Here is a 21,897-nt window from a genome sequence, read left to right as displayed (position 1 = left end):
TAGGATAACTAATAAGTTTTGTAATATTTATATCATATAAAACACCATCATTTTCATAATTAGAAAAATATTGATTTTCTTTTGAAATTTTTATGAATTGAAGACTAATACACCCAAGAAATGGATTAAATGATATTGAAGAAACTGTACTTGGAATTATGAAATCTTTAAGTTGAAAGCAATGCTGAAACATTAGAGATCCAATTGATTGAACACCTTCTCCAAAAAATACAGTTTCAAGATTAGTACATCCGAGAGATGTATTTCCTGAATTTTTTGTAAATTGACCTTTAATTGGAAATTTGAAAGTATCCAAAGGAACAACAATTGATAGGTGTCTTCCTTGCCCCACTCCCACATTCACACCAACACAATCAAACACATTCCCTGGATCAAATACATTTACTCAATCAAATACATTCACCCAATCAAGCACATTCACAGGATCAAATGCATTTAGTGGATCAAACACATTTACTAAATCAAATACATTCACTCAATCGAATAAGTTTACACAATCGAATACGTTCACACAATCAAATACGTTTTCAAGCACTTTCTCTAAATCATACACATTCACTGAATCAAATACTTTTACACAATCAAATTCGTTTTCAAATACTTTCACAAAGTCAAATACGTTTTCAAATACTTTCTCTGAATCATACACATTCACTGAATCAAATACTTTTACACAATCAAATTCGTTTTCAAATACTTTCACAAAGTCAAATACGTTTTCAAATACTTTCTCTGAATCATACACATTCACTGAATCAAATTCGTTCACACAATCGAACGTGTTTCCTGATAGCAGCAACACTACAGACATCGCAGTTGGCGTCTGCGTTCCTATTGCAGTGATTTTGATTACAGCATTAATTGTTGGTTTGTGCATTAATCGAAGACAACGAAATCGTAATATAAAGAATAATTCGATATTATTAGATCAACTTTCCAATGGAAATTATTGAAAGAGAATCAATTGCGATAATCGAATAAAAGTATATCCTCCTCATTTTTTAGGATTAATTAATTCTTCGATTTTTAAGATTATAATCACAGTTAGAATAACATATATATGCATCAAATTAGCTTTTTGAATCTACAAGTGATGAAGCAGAAATTTAATATTAGGAATCATTTAAATTACTGACTTCATTGATTCGAATGAGTCAGGTTAATTATTATATAAGAATTCTTAATTCAAACCAAACACAAACATTACAAAAATAATTCTATAAAAATTCATACGGATTTATTCCAACTGTAACTGTTAAAAATAAAATAGCAATTTTCATTTCTCAGCTATTACAAATTTAGTTAGTAGCAGATATCATGGAAACATAAGAAAGGGAAAATTTAAAATGACATTATTTTTCTGATGCAAAATATGTTTTGTTATATTTAAGTTATTTTCAAATGAAATAGATAATATATTAATGCACGACAACGTTGTACAAATGGAGAAATGAACCTTAAAATGATGGAAACAGTTGAAGGAATTTACTTTTGAGGGTCAATCTGTAAATGTTTTTTTTTGGTTTTACCTATAACATTCAAATTTGAATTCATTTTGAATTATGCCAACTGTATGATCCCAAACTGTAAGTAAACGAGTCGAATTTGGATCAGGTGCGATTTGAGATAATGAGCAATGTAATAAAGTCGTCGTTGAATCAATATCAATTTATCTAAAAGGTATTGATGTTTTTACAGGATTTATATTTTTGTTAGCATTACTCTTTAAGGAGATCATTTTAGGATTATAATACTCGAAGAATATATGGAGTCGTACTCTTTGATATGAGAAATATCATTCTGACATCAAATAAACTCTAAAGAATAATTTTCTTTTATTATATTTCATAAACTATAATTTTTTATATCGTATAATCTTCTTTTTTCTAAAACTTTTAAATGCATAAATTTCACTTAAATATTCAATTATAAATTTAAACATTTAATTAGATAATTATAAATTTATATCTGCGAAAGTAACCTCAACTTCAGTTTGACCGCTCTCAGAAATAAATTCAATGTGTTTATTTTGAAATTGACAACATTACACGACTTTTTCAAGGAGGGGAACCCTTGTGAGGTTTTGACATTTTTACAGTTTACATTTATACCTCACAAAAACAGTCACTTTTCGTCTAATATCATCGAACAAATGATAAAAATCGACAAGTTGCGGGCTCAATTTAAGCAAATTGTCGGGCTAAAAATAACAGACCCTATATGTAACTTGTGGGTTAAATATTATACCACGGACTATAAATTAGATGAATCAATTTTTTCACAAAACCCTGCGTTATTATCACACATAAAAAATTTTAGCATAAAAAGGGTTCCACCTCAAGAGCTGTTTTACAAATCTCAAGAAGTTGAATCAGACCCAACATTATTTCTTCCACAATTATTAGGTTTTGAATTGCCTTTATCGCAATCTTACGTCGAGTTTTCCAACGAACTTCTTGCTCTTAGCTCAAATAAAAGCAAATATCAAAAAATGGTTGAAAATGTAACACCTTTTTTGATTCGTTTTTCAATATCATTTTTCTATCAGTTTAACAACATGATGAATCTTAATCATTCACCAGTTGTTGAAGGTTTTACAAGTGTTCATCAAATTTTAATGACATCCACAAATTCATGTTTCAATGATTACTTATTATTATTTAATCAATTTCTTACTTCTATTGAACCAAATCTTCTTCTCATTCTTAGGAGGCCATCTAGTGGGTCAATACCAAAGTTTTTATCACAAATTTTCCAACTTTTAACAAAGTTTTTAATTGAATCATCCGAAATCAAAAAAGTTTATTTTCCGATAATATCATTTACCTCATTATATATAACATGTTCCATCACAGTCAACAAACTTGATTCATCACAAGAGAAAAGCTTAAAATCATTTATTTCTTCATTTTTAAGTAAAAAAGAGAAAATTGATCCAAGTTTCAAAAACAGCGAAGTATCGATGCATTTATTACGTACCATTTATGATATTTATACACATTTTTCGAAGTATGAATCAACAAAAATTAGTTCATATATTGATTTTGGTATTATAATGTTAGATTTCATATTAAAACAATATTCGCCATTACAAATAAATCAAGTTGAGTCACCATTTTTATCATTAGATTTTAAGTCATTAACAAATTCCATTTTAGAGTTCACCAAAAATTCATTTTTAACATTATTTAAAGAAGAACTAAAAGTTACACCAATAAAGAAACCTAATTTAACCAATTTAATATATGATAATCATGAATATACATTTATAACAACTGAATTAATAAATACATCGAAAATTAAAACGAAACAAAATAATTTGTTCCAAATAAATGATAAATATATACCGAAAATATTTAATAATACAATTACATCATTATATTACAAATTAAGTGACTTACTTAAAGTTAATAAGAATTTAATGGTTTTTATGATCGATTCATCATTAGAAGACTTAAAAAATAATTCACCAAAACTTCAATATTTTGTTTTAACTATTTTAAATATTACTGACCCAACTATAGCTATACCAATTATCAATCAAAAGAATTTATGGTCGAAGATATTTAATGAATATATCTTTTATTCGATATCAAAGAATTCACTTGAAATTAATACAATGATTCATAACTTATTATTTAAATATTTTGCTATTAATCAATCAAGTGATCAAAAGAAAGGAATTGTAGAAACATTAACTAATTTAATGTTAGAATATTATAACAATGGAATTTTCGATATATTTAATGAATTAATAGAAAAATTTCCAAATTATTTTATCGATGTAATAAAGAACACAAGTTTTTTAGATGAGTTATTTAAAATGGATTTAAAGTTTAAGTCAACTTTAATATTAAGTAAACCAATACCAGAAATAGTTGAATTAAGAACACGACTTTTCTCTATAATATTTTCTCTTGCTTCTGTTAAAGATGGAATTGAACAAATATTTGGTACTAATGAAAGAAGAGGTTATATATTATCATTATTATTCGAGATTAAATTACAAGATACAATTTTACATTTAATTTCTTTAACATTATCTAAGCCTATAATGAATGAAGTAATTGAAAACATTAATGGAATTTTATGTTCTTCTTTAATTAATGCTAATGATACAAATTGGAAAAAATTAATTTTGGGTATAACGAAAATGATGGAAAATATTGAACAATATGATTTACAATCACTTTGTAAATGTTTAATTTCATCTTCTGTAATTTCATCATTTCAAAAAATCGCTTTATCTTCAAACGATTTTAATTTTTCGATTTCCATTTTTAAGTTTTTAGTTAAACTTTGTATTTCATCACAATTGTTTTCAAATGAAACACAAAATTCACATTGGAACTTTCATCAAACTTGGGAAACTATATTTAGTCGATCAAAAGTTACACAAGAAACTATAAATTTAGTAAAAGATTTAACATTTCTTAATACAAATGATATTTCTAATATCGAAGGATTACATATCTTAACTACAATTGTCGATAATACAAATTTCGAAAATGAAATTTATGAATTATTATTAAAACTTTGTGAAACGTCACAAATTAATTGTTTTAATTGTTCGCAAACAAATTTAATACCAAAAATATTAGAAAAAATAGATAAACAAACGAAAAACAAAAAGTTATTATTAGATTTATTAAATTTAATTGGCTCTGCATCATTTAGTTCAGATGATTTAAAAGCTTTTTTAAAATCTATCCAAAAGAATACAAATGAATCATTAACAATATTAAATGTTTTTAATCAATTAATTGATATATCATCACGGAATTCAGGAACACATTCATTTTTTCATTTTGATGGAAAGAAATCATATTTTACAATAAACAGATTTAAAATTGATCCTAAATTTGGTATGTCATTTATCATTCGATTTGGTAAAGAAGCGTTTAAGGATTCACATCAAATATTTACATTATCTAATGAAATATCACATGGACATCAATATGTACATTTATTTTTAAATAATGGACAAATGTATTTATCATTTGCATCATCACAATTTCATATTCAATATGACTTTAAACCTTTTAATTGGTATAACATTGATGTATCAATTAAAGGTGATAATGTTTTATCAACAGTTAATAATAATGTAATTGGTCGATATAAAACTAACAAACGATTTATATTTAATCCGAATTTAGTCTCATTTAAATTTACTGGTACACCATGTGACGTAAATAAAATAACATTTTATGAACAAGGTAACATTGTCGCATGTTATTCTGCGCAAGTTATGGAAAAAGGTATTTGCACAAATACATTTCAAGGCAATGATAAATATGGATCAGCTTATTTCGAAGGTAATTATGTATTTTTCACATTAAATGTATTAAATTCCATATCGAATTGTGGCGGAATTCAAATATTATTACCATTATTTGATATCGCTAAAAACAATTCGATACAATATTTCAATTCATTATTAACGACAATTAAATATATATTATTATCTAAAGAAGAAATGTTAATTGATCAACAATTCTTTAATATAATATCTGCGAAATTACCCGAAAATGTAACAGAAGAAACATTAAAACTATTTACTGAAATTTATGTTACTTGTAAATCAAATGAATTAAAGTCGGAAATCTTATTAAATATTTGGTGTAATTGGCTTCTATGGAAAAATAATGAAAACATATTCCATAGTATATTAGAGAATTATTTACCAACAATTATAAGTCATAATAAGAACTTTTATTTATCGATTTGTTCATTTAGATCATTACTTTTATCATTTGATAATCTTGAATTAAATGAAAAGACAACTGAAATCTGTTTAAATCTAATTAAAAAAATTAGAGGTCATCAATTTACTAAAGAAGATTCCGAAAGTTTATTATTATCTATAGTATCTACTAATAATTTACCATATTTAGTCAAAATATTAAAAATGATTTATGATATGATGCCTATTGATGAAACTTTAGATCAAGTTATTACATATGAACCATTTTATAAATTATTTAATCATTTTGATGAAAACATGCGAATTAAAGCAGTGAATATTTTATTTTATATTTCTTCAATGAAGAAATCGTTGTCGTTGTCAAGAGATATCATTAAAAGTTTTACATATTTCCAACCTACAATTTCATCTAAAACGACTTTAGAACATCTTTTTAATATAACTTTCGGTAATATTAATCCTGGATCAGGTATAGATATTAATAAAGATCCAATTAATTTTAGTAAGCAAACAAATTTATTAATACAATGTTCACAATTTTTACCACAAATTTGTTATTTATTACATGTATATGATAAAAATGAATTAAAGAAATTCTTGAGAAGTTTCCAAACATCAATTTTACAATCGAAATCTTCACAACTTAAAATTAGCGAATGTTATTTTTGGCCATTTTGGATTTTATTTTTATCTAATTTCGAAGAGAACATTGATGATAAAATGAATTGGATTAAATGTTTAAGTGTAATATGTAATTCGATATTAAATGAGAATTCATCAATCATTAATATTATAATAAATTTTATAAATGTATTTGCACAAGTTTGTAATTTTGATTTCCAAACTTCAATTTCAATATTTTTAGAAACATTATTTTCATTAAATAAAAATATTCCAGTTATAATCGAAGTATTAAAGTTTTTATTCTTTATTCCAAATCAAAAGAAATTAAATAATATAAATAATATCGATATCACTGATTTACATTTATTTTATGGTTATTTATCATTAAATGGTTTTCCTTTGTTGACGTTTAATATTGTTAACAAGAATTTAAATGTTAAATTAACAAAAATAATTCTTGATTATTATTTACATAATCAACATGAAATTATTAAAAACATTTTATTCATTGGTGAATTTATTCCAATTGTTGAAGTAATTTCTGCATTAATACATTATTTATCGATGATTGATTTCCAACTTTCTTTAAATTATTTCGATGAATTCATTAAAATTCAAGCAGTACAAAATGATAAAAAATGTTTACAATTATTCATTAAAGATTATTTTAGTGATACAAAACGCTTAAATTTACTTAAAAATTTATTACGTGATTCTACTGAAGAAAGTATAATATTACAAAAATTAGGTGTTTTAAATACAAAATATCAAAAATTATTTGAAGAAACTTCAAAGAAAAACCAAAACTTACTTAATGATTATTTATCACCATTATTTAATCCTAATTCTAATTCATTAACTTATTCAGTATGTCAATATATTAATGAAAAAGAACAAAATAATATTAATATGTTACGTAAAATTAAATTAAATGAAAGAATTTGTCGATCGATAAATTCAGAGCTTTATCAGAAAGGTGGCTTTTGGAGTGATAATACAGGAGTTTTACATTGGAAATTTAAGAAAACTATTGATGTTATTGGTCGCCGTCTAAAGATGAAAATTAATCATGAATTTAATGATCATAAAGATGCATCAATGGCTACTAAACAACAATCATTAACAGAAACAGAACATAATACAGTTGAACGATATTTAGATACATTTGGTAATGATACATATTCTACATTAAATTCATTAAATGAAGAAACTAATATTCATCAAGAGAACATTGTCTTAGAAATTCCATGTGAAATGTTAACAGTTGATTCCATTTATAAAGGAAATATTTATTTCATGATAAACTCATTCTCATTTGAATCCGAATCAATTATTAATTCAAGTGGTAAACCAAGAATAAGAAGACAAAAATATGTTGAAATTCCATTTAATTCAATTACTTTAGTCTTAAAACGATTATATTTACATTGTGATATCGGAGCAGAAGTATTTTTAAACACACGGAAAAGTTATTATTTCATATTTTCGAACCAAGATCGAAAGTTATTCTTCCATAAACTTAAAAGAATGAATGTAACTAATTTACAACATTCATCAGCATCGAAATTCTTTGAAGAACTTGGAATATTAAAGAAATGGCGGAAAGGGAAAATCACAAATTATCAATATTTATATTACTTAAACATCTTTAGTGGTCGATCATTTAATGACATTGCACAATATCCAGTATTCCCATGGGTATTAAGTAATTATGAAAGCACTGAAATTGATTTAACAGATGAAACGAATTATCGCGATTTAACAAAACCAATTGGCGCATTAAATCCAACGCGACTTAAATATTTATATGAAGTTTACGAAGAAGTTAAAGATATGCCATATGATTGTTTATATCGATTCCATTATTCTACACCTGCATATGTATTACATTATTTAATACGTTGTGAACCTTATACGACATTACATATCGAACTTCAAAATAATCATTTCGATCATCCTTCTCGTTTATTTAAATCAATTCCGAGTTCATATTCTTCATGTGTATCAGAAAACTCTGATTTCCGTGAACTAATTCCCGAGTTTTATTCATCGCCTGACTTTTTAATTAATAGCGATGGATTTGATTTAGGTGATAATGTTAATGATGTCGAATTACCGAAATGGTGTAAGAATCCACAAGAATTTATAACAATTAATCGATTAGCTTTAGAATCATCTTATGTTTCATCACATATTAATTCATGGATTGATTTAATATTCGGCTATAAACAACAAAAAATTGAAGACGCAAATTTGTTTCATCCTTATTCAGATCATTCATACTTCGAAAAGTTAAAAGATCCTGATGAAATATCAGTGTGTAAAAGTCATGCAGGTAACTTCGGTGTTAATCCGATAAAAATGTTTGTCACCGCACATCCACAACGAAGATTTATACCGAATTCGCCGAATTTTAAAGATGAACAAAAGCTGAGCTTTTATTGTATCTCGAAATCGATTGATTCATTAAAGATTTGGTGTGATGAGAAAAACGAATTAAATTATTTACAATTCCAAGGCGAAATTTATTCGGCTTCTTTTGATAAGTTATTTGAGAAACAACAAATTACATTTAGAAACACATCGAAATTCATTTTCCATTTTCCATTTACATTAAAAGATACGAAAATCATATCGAATCATATCGAAATTTTACCGAATGAAAAACTTTTGTTCGTATCAAACCCATGGAGTGAAAGCTTTGATTTAATAGATTTTAATGATCCGAAAGGGAAAATCATTAAAACATTCGAAGGACATTCTGCAGTTATTGTATTATTAAGAGCGAATAATAAATACGTAGTCACATCTGCACATGATTCATCATTATTCATATGGGATATCACAAAACAAAGAATGTATTCCTCAATTTTGGCTCATTCTGCTAAATTGGTTTGTTTGAATTATTCATTCCAAATAGATTTAATAGCTTCAGTAGATATCACAGGAAAATTCTCTTATTCATCTGTTTTGGATTCTGCTTTAATTAGAAGTATCCAATTGGATTACGTTCCAAATAGAGTATTAATCTCAGACCTTGGTTATGTTTTATTGTTTTATGAAACTTATTCATTTGGTGATGTTACAACGTCAATTGATGCATTCGATTTATCTCAAAGAAAAGTTTGCTCATGTAAAATACCTGGCGCTATAACTTCTTGTTGTATGTGTAAGTTTAATGACCAGGCAGTTTATATATGTACTGCAATGAGTACATTAAAGGTATTTCTATATAAGATTTATGACTTACAAAGAGTCGCTTATGCTGAAGTGAATTCACCCATAAAGTGCTTAACGTTCTCTACGTCAAAACAAATTTTGTTTGCTTTATTAGAAAATGGTGATTTGGTTTATGCAAATATTGTTTAGAAAAAGCTGTGTAATGTACATAAAAAAGCGGTTTATTCGTTGAGAAATTTCAACAATTTCTCAACTGATTGAGCAGAACCCTCATTTTTCCCGATTTCGAAATAAACCATACCCGGATGCTTGTATTCTAAATCAAATAATGTCGCTATTGTATGACAATTTCCTGTAAAAATGTGTTTGACTCCTTGAAGATGGAGAAATTGTGGATTTTCACGTTCACTTAGTTTCCCAAGCATTAATTGTGCTGAACCATTATTCCCAAAACATTGAATGTCACCATTTTCATATCGTATAAAACATGTACGAAAACCAATTTCCATCGATACAATTATTTGTCCATCAGATGGATGTTCTTTAAGTTTGTTGGTCTTTGGTACATTAGCAATATACCCAACTCCATCTTCTCTAAGTGCACCAATAAGTTCTGCACGCCCAAAAACACGTTTGAAATTATATGAAGATAATTCTGTGATAAGATCAAACTCTTTTCGACCAGTGGGATTCAGCTTGTAGTACCCATAAAGCTTCCCTTGGGTTGAAATTGCTAATGCACTCTTCTTTCCACCACATACATCATATGCTGGCATTGGAAGTTGGAAATGAAGAATACTGTCTGGTGTATGGATATTCTTTAGCTTGTGGATTACACCATCTTTGTCAATCATGTATGGTTTACTTGCTGCTCCGGATAAATATACAATATCTTTTAATAATAATTTGTGTGTATGTAAATAAACATTACCATTGATTGTTAAAAAAGCCGAAAATTTCATTCCAGCATAAATCCATTTAACTGGTTCATTATTTGGTATTGGAATTAAAATTGGCGTTTTAGTGTTTCCTTCTCCTTTCTCTAAAAAGAATTGTTTTGCACCAACACCAAAGACTGTTCCATCACTATATAAAAATAAAGTGTGATCACAACCTAGAGAAATGAAAACCAGATTTGATGTTTCTATTTCTACAGTTTTTGGTTCAATAACACATGGATCATCTTCATTATCTCTTCCATTACTTTCTGTGGCAAGTTGATATGAAGAATTATATCCAGCAACAATTAAAGACATCCAAAAAAATTTTAATTAATGAAATGTTATATGAAAAAATTACTTTTTATAAAAATAAATCAATAAAAAACACTCAAAAGCATTTATTTAAAATCAATTTCACCAAATATAACTCGCTAGCGAACATCATTATATCCTTAAAAAGAAAATATTTGAAATTAATTTTTGTAAATTTGAAAATTTGTTTTTGAAAAACGAGATTACGAACGTTTACTCGATGTAAGTGGCTTTGCAAAGTTGCTTCTTATCTATAAGCTTCAATTCGCCTTCAATTGGTTTTCCAATTGCAACAGCCATTACCATTTTGCCTTCTTCAATACCAAGGCATTTCTCAAGGCCTGCTTTGTCACCCCAAAGTAAAGCACCAAGGCACATTGTTTGCAATCCAAAATGTCTTGTAGCTTCCATTATTGCCATTGACATAATACCGGCATCAATTTCAACGTAGTTAGGATCAGCCCTTTCATTCTTAACAAGGAATACAATGCAAGATGCATCACAGCTAACAACATTTTTAACACCATAATCTTGTTTTCGGTTGTTCCATCTTGCTTGTTTAGCTTCATCCCATGAGTGGAATGTTATCATTGTGGCCTCATCAATTTTGGCGCGGTTAGTGCAAACAACAAGATCAATTCCTTGCGCATTCATTCCAGTTGGTGAACTTAAAGCTATGTCCACAATTTTTTGGAGGTCTTCCTTTGGGATCGTATAATCTGCTTGGTATTGGCGAACTGTTCTTCTTGTTTCGATTGCCTGTAACACGTCCATTAAAATGGTGAATTTGACGAAGTAAAGAAAAGTGAAATTTTGCCACTTTTATTCAATGAAGAATTGTTCAAAGCAAATTCAGTCTGAATTTCCTACATCATAAAAATAGTTCCATAATATGGGATATAAAAATACACATTTTTTAATAAAAATGTTATCATAAATGCGCTTCTTATAAATGATTAACTATTTTGTCACACAAATCATTTTTACAAATTAATAAATGAATTATTTGAAACTTTATGTCGTCTCTAAGAAAAAAATAATTATAGAAAAGCTTTATTTTATTTTTTTAGTTATTGGGAAATATTCTTCATCATTTACGTTTTCATATTGTTTTCCCGTTATATTACAAATATACGCAAAGAAATCATTAAACGAAGCCCATAATGAAATCTTTATTTCATTACCTAATTCTTCTCTCTTCAAATTCACCATTATTTTATAAGCTTCCTCAATCTGCCCAATGTACACTAAGCAGACAGCTTGATAAGCTTTCGCAATCGGGTCATTAATTTCTTCAAAACAATTTTTTGCATCAACAAATTTACACTCAAATAATAACTTAATCCCTTTGTTCATCGTCTTAAGTTCGACGTTTTGTACTGAGTTAAAGTATTCTTCGGATTCTTCAATCTCTCCATTCAAGAGGAGGACCCGACCAATTACTGATAATGTCTGATCATTATAATGAAGATTAAGAGACTGTATTAAAGGTGACTCAAGAAAATGAGTTATGAATTGTTTGGGCGTAGAATCATGATATGTGGTTATTAATAATTCTATCAGAAAACATAATCGTCGATTAATAACAGTCATGGCTTCACCTACAGTATAACTGCAATCATCTTTATTACTGTCATTAAGATAAACTTTTTCTTGTGGATCCATTTCTTTAAGATACTCATAAATATTAATACAATAGCAAAAAATTTGAAATAAGTGGTCTTGCGTTTTGTCTGTATCGAAAATAAGAACACATGTGATTACAATTAAATCGAATGTAGGAAAAGGTTGTTGATTTGATAAAAGAGATTTAATTTTTTCAGGGTCAACTGTAATATATTCGACAATGGATTCTGGATTAGAAGTCAAACATTTAAGTACAGATTTAATTCTTTCAACTGGTTTCAAATATGATGGAATAAGATAAAATATTTTTTGAAACGCACGTCGCTTGGTAGATTCTTGTTGTAAATCATTTTCAATTTCAGGTTTGTATTTTACGACATCTTTTTCATAATCTGAAAATGTTTTTTTCATGAAAAAATCTTCTTATTTTTTTTGAAGATTGAATTTATTCTATGATATCTATCAAAAAGTGGATTTCCAGAAAATTGCTCCAGTTAAAGCTTGAGGTCTAAACACCTTCAATTAGAGTGTTTTAATAAAAATAATTTATCTATAAGTAATGTATTCATTATGTTACATAATTTTTCAGTTATACTTTTCAATGCATCAAAATCAAAAAAGACAGTTTTTAGTTATTCATAATGGATAATTGGTTGTGTTTTGGCAGCACTCAAATGAATTGGTGGGATTACTGAAGGAGCATTTCCACTATGTCTCTGAAGTCGATTTACAAACATCAACGTCAACAGTAACGGTCGCAGTGATTTCACCTTTTCACTTTTTCTTTTATCGTTCAAGTTCTTCGTTGTTATAATTCTCTTTTCCGAGCGAAGTATCTCTAATTTCCGTACAATACTCTTCTGGTCGAATGAACAAATGATAGCGTCTTCAATACGCTTCTTTAATTCATCGATTGGCATTCTTGTATTTCCATTTTCATAAATCTGATGAACCAAACTTTGTCCCCAAGTATACCAACCATTAGCTTCATTTTTAAGTTTATCAAGTTTCATATTTTCTGCTTTAAACTTATCATTTTCATTTGTAAGTTTAATTATTTTTTCTGATATGTTTTCAATTTGTCTATTTTGTTTCTTTAATATTTGATTAATAGTTTCCATATGCTCTTTTAATGAATTTATTTTATATTTCTTCTTCAATCTTAAAGCTTCATTTATATATTTTGCTTCATTTTTTCTTTCTTCAATTTTCTGATCGATAACGTTCAACATTTCGTAAACTTCTGAATCCGAAATTTCAGAAGCATTGAAAATTTCTGACAAAAGTTTAATAAACGTCTCCCGGCACTTTTTGATTATTTCGTTTTGTTTTTCATCGTTTAAATTGTTTTGAGTTTTCATTGCAAAAATAATTGAATTTTGTTTAGCTTCCGAAGCCAATTTCTCACGATTTAATGCTTCTAATGTAGTTTGTAATTTAATATTTAATGTTTTATTTGATAATTGAAGTTTATTATTTTTCACAATTAAATTTTGTTTAATTTCATTAAATTTTTTGATTTCTTCTTGCGCATTCTTTAATGAGTTTTGAGACATTTTGTAATCATTTGTTAAATTGTTTAATGAAATTTGATATTTATCAATAAGTTCTTCATTACGTTGTTTAATTTCATTTAGAATTTTCGAGTTATTATTCGAACTTTCATTTAATTTTGTCTTTAATTCTTTTTTAATGTTTTTCAAGTTTTCGTTTTTTTCATTTAATTTGTTATTTTGTGTAACAATTTCATCAAATTCATTTTGCAATTCTTTGTTTGTTGATTCGTTTTCGATAATTTTAAGTTGTAATTCATGAGTTTGATTCTTTAGTTCTTCATTTTCTTTTTCAAGAATTTGTTTATCGTTTTCTATTTCGTTTATTTTCATTTGTTTCTTCTCTAATAAGTTTTTGTTTTCTGTAATTTTTTTATTAGCAATTTCTAATTCAGTTTTTAATTCATTAATTTTCACTTCGATTTTATCATTTTTTTCTTTTTTAGTTCTATTTTTATTATTTTTATTTTCTTTATGTGAAATTTCATTAATTTGTGAATTATTAATAATTTTATCATTTAATTCTTCGATTTCTTCTTCAAGTGAATTAATTTTCTCATTATAAACTTCTTTCTCATTAACTTTGTAATGATTATCTTTAAACATTTCGATGAATTGATTTGCAATTATTTGGAAATCTTCTTCATTCGGTTCTATTCCAAGATATTCACTAAATAATTTAATTAATTCATTACTAACTTTAATTCGTTGTGATTTCCATTCTTCTAAATCTTGAATATGTTGTTCATATTCTTTTTGTATCTTTATAATTCGCATTGAACCATGTAACGATGTATTATTATTAGAAACTAATAAATAATTTAATTGTGAGACACATAAAAATAAAATAAATAATTCATGAAGAGGTGATTGTTCTAATTCTTCTTCTGTTACAAATTGTAAAAATATTTTCGCAACTTTTTCAGGTTCTTTAATTTCATCGGGTATAAATATTGAATCAGTAATTATTGGAAGATTAATATTATGTTCTTCAATAAATCGTCCGATTCGAGTACAGATTGTTAATAACTCATTACGTTTATTTTGATCCATTTCAATTGTTTGACTATTAATAATCGATTTAATGTATCGTTGCGTATTATCAAAATGTGACAATAACATATCGTACTTTTTCTGAAGATTTGAATGCATTGAATTTTGTGTGGAATCCGATTGAATCATTTCAATTTTTTCTTGGTAATATTCTGTCAAAATTTTGTATAATTTCTTAACAATTTCCGACGGTTTTGTTTCTGGGGAAAGTGATTCAATTTTTTCATGAATTTCTTCGTCTTCAATTTCGTCAATTATTTCATCAATAATTAAATTCATTTCTTTTTGATTTTGATTTTGCTTTGTTAAAATATCATTTTTGATTTTATCATTTTCTATTTGTATATTTTTCTTCTCGGTGTCAATCCTTTGTATTGCGTCATTCATTAATGAAAGTATTTTATCATATTGATTTAACTGATATAAAATTTCATTTCGTTGACTTTGTAATCCAATTATTTCATTACTTTGTGAATTACATAATGTTTCAAGTGATGCTATTACTTGTTTATACTTTTCGATTTCATTATTATTATCATTTTGTTCAATGTTTTCATTTGATATTTCTTCTTTTATGTTTTGGTTTTCTAATTCACAAATTTTTAGTTTTAATTCATTAATAACTGTTTCTTTTTGTGCTAATTCAGTGTCTTTGTTATTACAATCTTCTGTTAATTGTTGTATTGTTTTATTATTCTGTTTCGCAAGTGTTTTAAGTCCTTTTACAAGTTCACGTTTTTGTGATAATTGCGAAAGTGTCGATCTAAACTTGTTTTTAAGTTCATTAAAATCATCGGAAATAAGTTGTATTTGTTCATTAGTTTCATTGATTTCGTCTTCTTTTTGTTTGAGCTCTTCTTCTTTCATATTAAGATTGTTTTCGAGAATGGAAATTTTGGATTCATATAATTGCTTCAAATTATCTTTGGGAGCTTCTTCACGTTCAATTGATGGAATTGATTCACTGAATGTATCTGTGTGCGTTTCAAGATTTGCATCTTGTGATCGAATGATTTCATTTAATTTATGGATTTTGGATTTGTATTTCTTGGTAAGAGCTTGTGTGGCTTCCTCAAGAGCTTTGGTAAATTCTTCTTGAGAAATTGTATTTTTGGTCTTTTTAAGTGCTTGTTTAAGCTTTCGAATTTCATTATCTTTTTTCTGGATTTGGTTCTCTAATTGTTGTATAGTTGTGGAGTGATTTTCACCTTGGTCCTCAAGACGTCTAGCCCTATTTCTCTCTGCTTCAAATGAAGTTATTAAATCTGAAATAAATATTATGGCATCATTTAAATTCTCACATTTATGGGATGAACTAGAATTTATAAACTGTAATAAACTTTCAATTTGAACTTGAAAGTTTTTACATTCTTTTTCTAGAATATTTATTTCCGAAGATTTTGCATCTAATTTAGTTCGTAACCTGTTTGTTGCTGAAGTTAATTGGTTTTCTGTTTTCAAAGAGAGTTCTTTGAAGGCTGCTAATTCTTTATTTGCATTCTCAATTTCTTGTTGAGATTTTTCTTGTGATAAAGAAAGTCTAGTTTCAAGATCTTTAATCTTAGATTTTAATTCTGTGTTTTGTGCTTTTAAGTCCATAATTTCTGTACTAATTGATGGCGAGAAATCTTGGTTTTCCAAGAGGCTCATCTTGAATAGCAGTTTTCGGTTTATTTCTATCGTCATAAAATCATGAAAACACAAAATAAATCAGCTCATTACTTCTGTATTAATGAATTCCTAGTATAGAAATGTTGCTTTCCATTTGTATTCTAGTTTTTAAGAAAATATACAATGAAATTATTGATAATTTTTTTTTTTTTTTTTTTTTTTGAACACCAAGACTTTTATGAAAATAATTTTACAAAAGCATTGATGAAAACAGGCGTGTTTTACTAATTTTTTTGTGAAATTGCAATTTATATTTTACACCACATGTCAAGAAATTAAATTTGCTTTTAAATGAATGTTATTTCATTTTTATTTTTGATGAATGTACATGACGAATGCTAATGCTTTATTATGTACCTCACTGAATTGGAGAAAATGACATTACGTTCGAAAAAAGAAAATAAGATTTTGTTAATCAATCAGAAACAATCTTAAAAAATGATCATTCTTCATTAATAAAGATTCAAGAAGAAAATGTTGAATTAGAAACTTAAAAACAAATTGAAGATTTATGGCTAAAACGTTTAAATATTGATTATTGCAGTTCTAATGAAGTTTACTTACTTCATTGTTGAATTTAATTTGGATGTTATCATCAAAAGAACAAAACTGTGTATCCATCATTAAAACCAATTATTGTTGAATTCCAAATGATATCCAAAATGCAACAATTGGAATATTTTCAAATTTATTTCAATCAAAAGACACAAGACAATACTACTTAAAGATTTTAAATCATTTGTTATAAATGTTATAAAACAAATAAACCAGCTTCGCAAATGATCAAATTATTAACAAAAATACAAATTCATTTTCCAAGTATGAAATAATTATCAAAACTTCTCTACATTTAAATGGCATATAAATAAAATATTTGATGAAACATGTGTTAGCGAGATATAACTTTTAATTAATTATCCACATTCTTACCTAATCAAACAGCAATTCTTATTACGTAATATTTATTCATCTGATATTACAAAATAATCAGAACAAATATAACTTTGTAAACTTATGTCATTTTTGTGTAAATCCATTAAATATTTTTCAATAAATAACGATCAATAACCGTCTGTATGAAAGACTGTTAATTTGGATCCAAATGTCGACTGTTCTCCGAAAATTCAAATTCTTATTTGTTGGGAAGCCTGATGTTGGTAAGAAAACATATTTGCTAACATATACGAATAAAGTGCCCCCAGACAGACCTCTTATAAGATTTGATGAAGCTGATGTTCTTTTGGAATATAAAGATCAATTGATTAAAATAGCATTGTTTAATAGCCTTTGGGACGAATCTTATTTGACGTGGTTACCATTAACTTACCCAGGAACAGATATTTTCATGCTTTGTTTTTCAGTTGTTTCACTACAATCATTAGAATTCATTCGAAACGTTTGCGTGCCGAATATTGAACAGCATTACCCAAATCGTCCATATGTTTTAGTTGGACTGAAAAGTGATCTTATCGAAGAATATCAAAATCAATCAGATTATGAAAAGAAATTTTCCATTATCCCACGTAGCAAAATAGAAGAGGTGAAAAATATCATCGGCGCAAGAGCTTACATCGAGTGCTCATCTTTCCATTATGAACACATCGAAGATGCCTTTTTCGCAGGACTCGACATTGTTTTATCGGATGATTACATTCCTCCTAAACTCGAAAAAGTACATAAAAGTAAATGCAAAACACACTAAAACACCAAATGCCTCCGGACTAACGATAGATAAATTCAATGGTCAGGAAATCGTTTTTCACAGAAAAGGCTATCGTTTTGTTGTTAAATAAAAATTAGTAGCACTTTTCGATCGGTTTTATAGAATCCTGTTCAAAAAGTGAAGCCAGTTTAATTTCCTTATGTACAAATTTATTCCAAAGAATTACTGATATTTGTTAATAAAAGAATATAATTCATTGGTTTATATCAACAATAATTATTAACAATATTTAATAAAAATTATCACATTTTATAATTTGGGTACATAAAATAAAAATATTATTGATTTTTTCTTTCCGGTACTATATAAAAATCAAGGATATTTCTATTTAACTTCAATCTTGCCCAGTTTGAAATTTATTTTTATTATACAGAACAAAAAACCACATTTTTATTGATTTGCACATGCAAAAATTTCACTGTACCATTCATCCATTATCTTTGGATTTTCGAACTGTATTGTGTGTATCTCATCCATTGTTTTAATATACAAATTATTTCCACTTTTCTCGATTTTCATTGTTTTGTCCACGAAAATGACTCCGCTTGAGCTTATGCTTTGCTCACTTCTCCAAGTCAGACATTTAATAGCTGAATAATATTCAACAATTCGCGGCTTCATTTGTCCGCTTAATCCAGTTCGTTTCAGTGCCTTTGCTCTTAACTTCTTAAGTGCATGTGCGTCCGCATTTTTAACTGATTCGAAATTTTCAGATGTTGCAGATGACTTACGGTGCGTTGAATTCTTTTTAGGAACATAAGACGTAATGTTTTGGAACGATTGCTGTGTTAGAAGAGATCTGGCGAATGGTGAAAAGTAATTTGTATCAGATTGAAGATCATCAATTTCAGGATTTGGTGATGTAATTATGGAATTATAAAGAAACTGAAGGTCAGCATTGTTGGGGAAAAGTGGATGTGATTTGATACATGTGGAATATTGATATATGAATTTGACATATTGAGAATTTGATTTAATGACAGAGGAAACAATACTGGAAGCAAAAGATGAAATAGAAGGATTAGAAGAAAGACAAATTTTGATGGTTGTTTCAAGTGAAGATGGATTATTGGAAATGAAAGTTGAAAGATTTGATGAGTCAGTTTGAAGAAGAGCTAATACCTTTAAGTTTTCAGTAAAAAGTAGTACTTGAAGAAGTGGATAAAAACAATTAGAGGGAATTTGAGATTGTAAAATGTTGGCTATTGAATTTATAAATAATTCTTTATCAAACACAATTGAGGTGAAACCACCTATGCCAATTTTATCTTTTAAGATAATTAAATCAGAAAAATATTGAACTAAGGAAATAATAGATTTTGTTGAAAGAGTTTCTTTGTTGGAAGCAAGTGAAATAGCTAATAACTCGGAAACTGGGTAGAAAGAAACAGAATTATTTGATTGATTTCCCAATAAACTTTCAAAAAAAGATAAGTATATTTCAAAATTTTCCAAAACTTTTGTTGGGTCTGTTGTCAAAAGAAGTGTTATGAAGTTAGCACTACGAAATCGCGTGTTTAAATCATGAGATCCCAAAAGATTCTGAAATTCAGTCATATGGAGCTTGTTTTGTAATTGATAACTTTATGATCGTTATCGGGTTCACATTTTTGTAATAAATTTCTCAAAATGCTGAAGATATTTATTTTAATTTGCAATATATTAAACTCTACTTGATATTTTGGACGAACGTATATAGCGATCAACCTACGATCTTGATATCATTAATATATAATATATATACATAGTTGCATCTATGATTAATATAAATCTAAGAATTATATTATGATTAGCAAGAGATAAATTTATTTTTTCATTTTAAAAAGTGACAAAATCGACTTTTGCATGGTTTATATCGAACGATAAATACCGATAGAAGCAAACTTGAATGATGGTAAATATCATCAAATTTTTACTATTGAATCAAAAAATACGTTATTTATATTCGAAAAGTGTCTTGAATTTCTATGCTTTATTTCTTTCTATCATTATTATTGTGATGATGGCAGCCAAATCAAATGATCTATGGTTTGTTAAGAAATAAAATTGATGAAATTTATTCATAAAAGCGTGATTTGTTATTTATTCCAAATAATTATATCAAATCTTGATTTTCTTGAAATTAATTTATTTTTAATGAAAAAATAAATAATATAATAAATTTCAAAAAACTTTAATGATATACTTATTTAACCTGATTAATAATCAATGGTTAATAAAATTATTTCTGTATAAGTACATATTCTTGAATTTATCAATTGCATTTTTTTTTCTCAATTTTCGTATTTTCTAAAAATGTTCAATCTAATTTAATAATTTTATGAACATATTTAATTAGCAATTGATTTTTAAAAAACGAGCTTGAGTTACATTTATCAATTCCTTTTATCTCATAATACTCATGTGCTTGCAAATTTTAAATTTATTACATTTTTCAACTTATTTGAAATTCTATGTAATGATGTTGATTTCTCCATTTCTCCGTATATTAGTCAATACCACAGTTGCTAATGCTAGCTTTGTTTTTGAGAACGATACGAGCTGATTGAGTGATTTTTATTTGTTCATTCATTCAAATTTGACTTCGAACCGCTTGAACATGTAAAATGATATCGACTGACCGAGAAAAAAATTTTTGCTAGCTTTTATGAATATTCATATGGAAATTATTTATTATCTTTTATTTTGTATCATTTTGAAATATATAAAAATTAATTCAAGTACTAATGTACTTCGGGGATACTTGTTTCGCAAATATCGCCGTAGTTATACTGGGAAGATATCAGAACTAATCATTAAGAATATATAATATATGTACATAATTGATGTTCTGATTTAATAATATAAATACTAAATAATATTCATGATAAGTCAAGATAAATTAATTTTTTCATTTTTAAAAGTGACAAAAGCTTATAACAAAGTACTTTGTTATCGTTATGACGATAGAGAACGATAGAAATATTTTCCTTGATCATTCAGCAAAAACAGGTAAAATACTCATGAAATTAATGTAATTATTATAGTGGATAAAGATACCCCAATAATAGCTCAAAATAATTGATAGAGATCTTGAAATCAAATTATTAATAATGGATCTAATGAATATATGAATAAAACCATAATTTTCGAAATACATTTAAATTCGAAAAAAATTGGATTTGATTATTTATTCAGATTTATGATAACTAATAATTCATCCGCTTTAAATTTATAAAAACATCTTTAAGTACTCATGAACCCAGCCTTTGTACTAATATCATATTAAAATTATAAGAAATTATAAGAATTTTCGATCCAGGTAAAATACTCATCGAAAGATTCAATTCCTTTCAAATCTGGAAGCGCCATTCATCACATCCAGAAAAAATTCATATCAAGAAGCTATTGCTGACTCAGCTGAGTTTTTAGATATTTTAGTTTTTATTTTTCTGTGGTTTATATGTTTTGGAAGGTACATTGCACGTTTAAAAAATTGTTCTTCTC

At 26.8% G+C, this 21,897-nt stretch overlaps 3 protein-coding genes across 3 annotated transcripts; 1 reads left to right on the top strand and 2 right to left on the bottom strand.

Annotated features, from left to right (window-relative positions):
• Nucleotides 1-9,753: 9,753 nt before the first annotated feature.
• On the bottom strand, nt 9,754-10,788 carry GO595_003588 (uncharacterized protein; the record flags this gene model as incomplete). Its single annotated transcript, XM_067916625.1, has 1 exon — nt 9,754-10,788. One exon carries the CDS (start codon nt 10,786-10,788, stop codon nt 9,754-9,756), a length of 1,035 nt encoding a protein of 344 aa, XP_067776254.1.
• Nucleotides 10,789-10,998: 210 nt separating this feature from the next.
• On the bottom strand, nt 10,999-11,559 carry GO595_003587 (nitroreductase family protein; the record flags this gene model as incomplete). The annotated part of the gene is made up of 1 exon (XM_067916624.1): nt 10,999-11,559. The coding sequence occupies one exon, from the start codon at nt 11,557-11,559 to the stop codon at nt 10,999-11,001; it is 561 nt and encodes a 186-aa protein (XP_067776253.1).
• A 6,231-nt stretch (nt 11,560-17,790) lies between these two features.
• GO595_003586 (rac-like GTP-binding protein ARAC7) lies at nt 17,791-18,390 on the top strand (the record flags this gene model as incomplete). The annotated part of the gene is made up of 1 exon (XM_067916623.1): nt 17,791-18,390. The coding sequence occupies one exon, from the start codon at nt 17,791-17,793 to the stop codon at nt 18,388-18,390; it is 600 nt and encodes a 199-aa protein (XP_067776252.1).
• Nucleotides 18,391-21,897: the final 3,507 nt, after the last annotated feature.

Source organism: Histomonas meleagridis (genome assembly GCF_020186115.1).
Source record: "Histomonas meleagridis strain 2922-C6/04-10x chromosome Unknown contig_21, whole genome shotgun sequence".
Classification (NCBI taxonomy): domain Eukaryota; phylum Parabasalia; order Tritrichomonadida; family Dientamoebidae; genus Histomonas; species Histomonas meleagridis.
The sequence above is the reverse complement of the archived record's forward strand: the minus strand, read 5'-3'. Positions and strand labels throughout refer to the sequence as shown.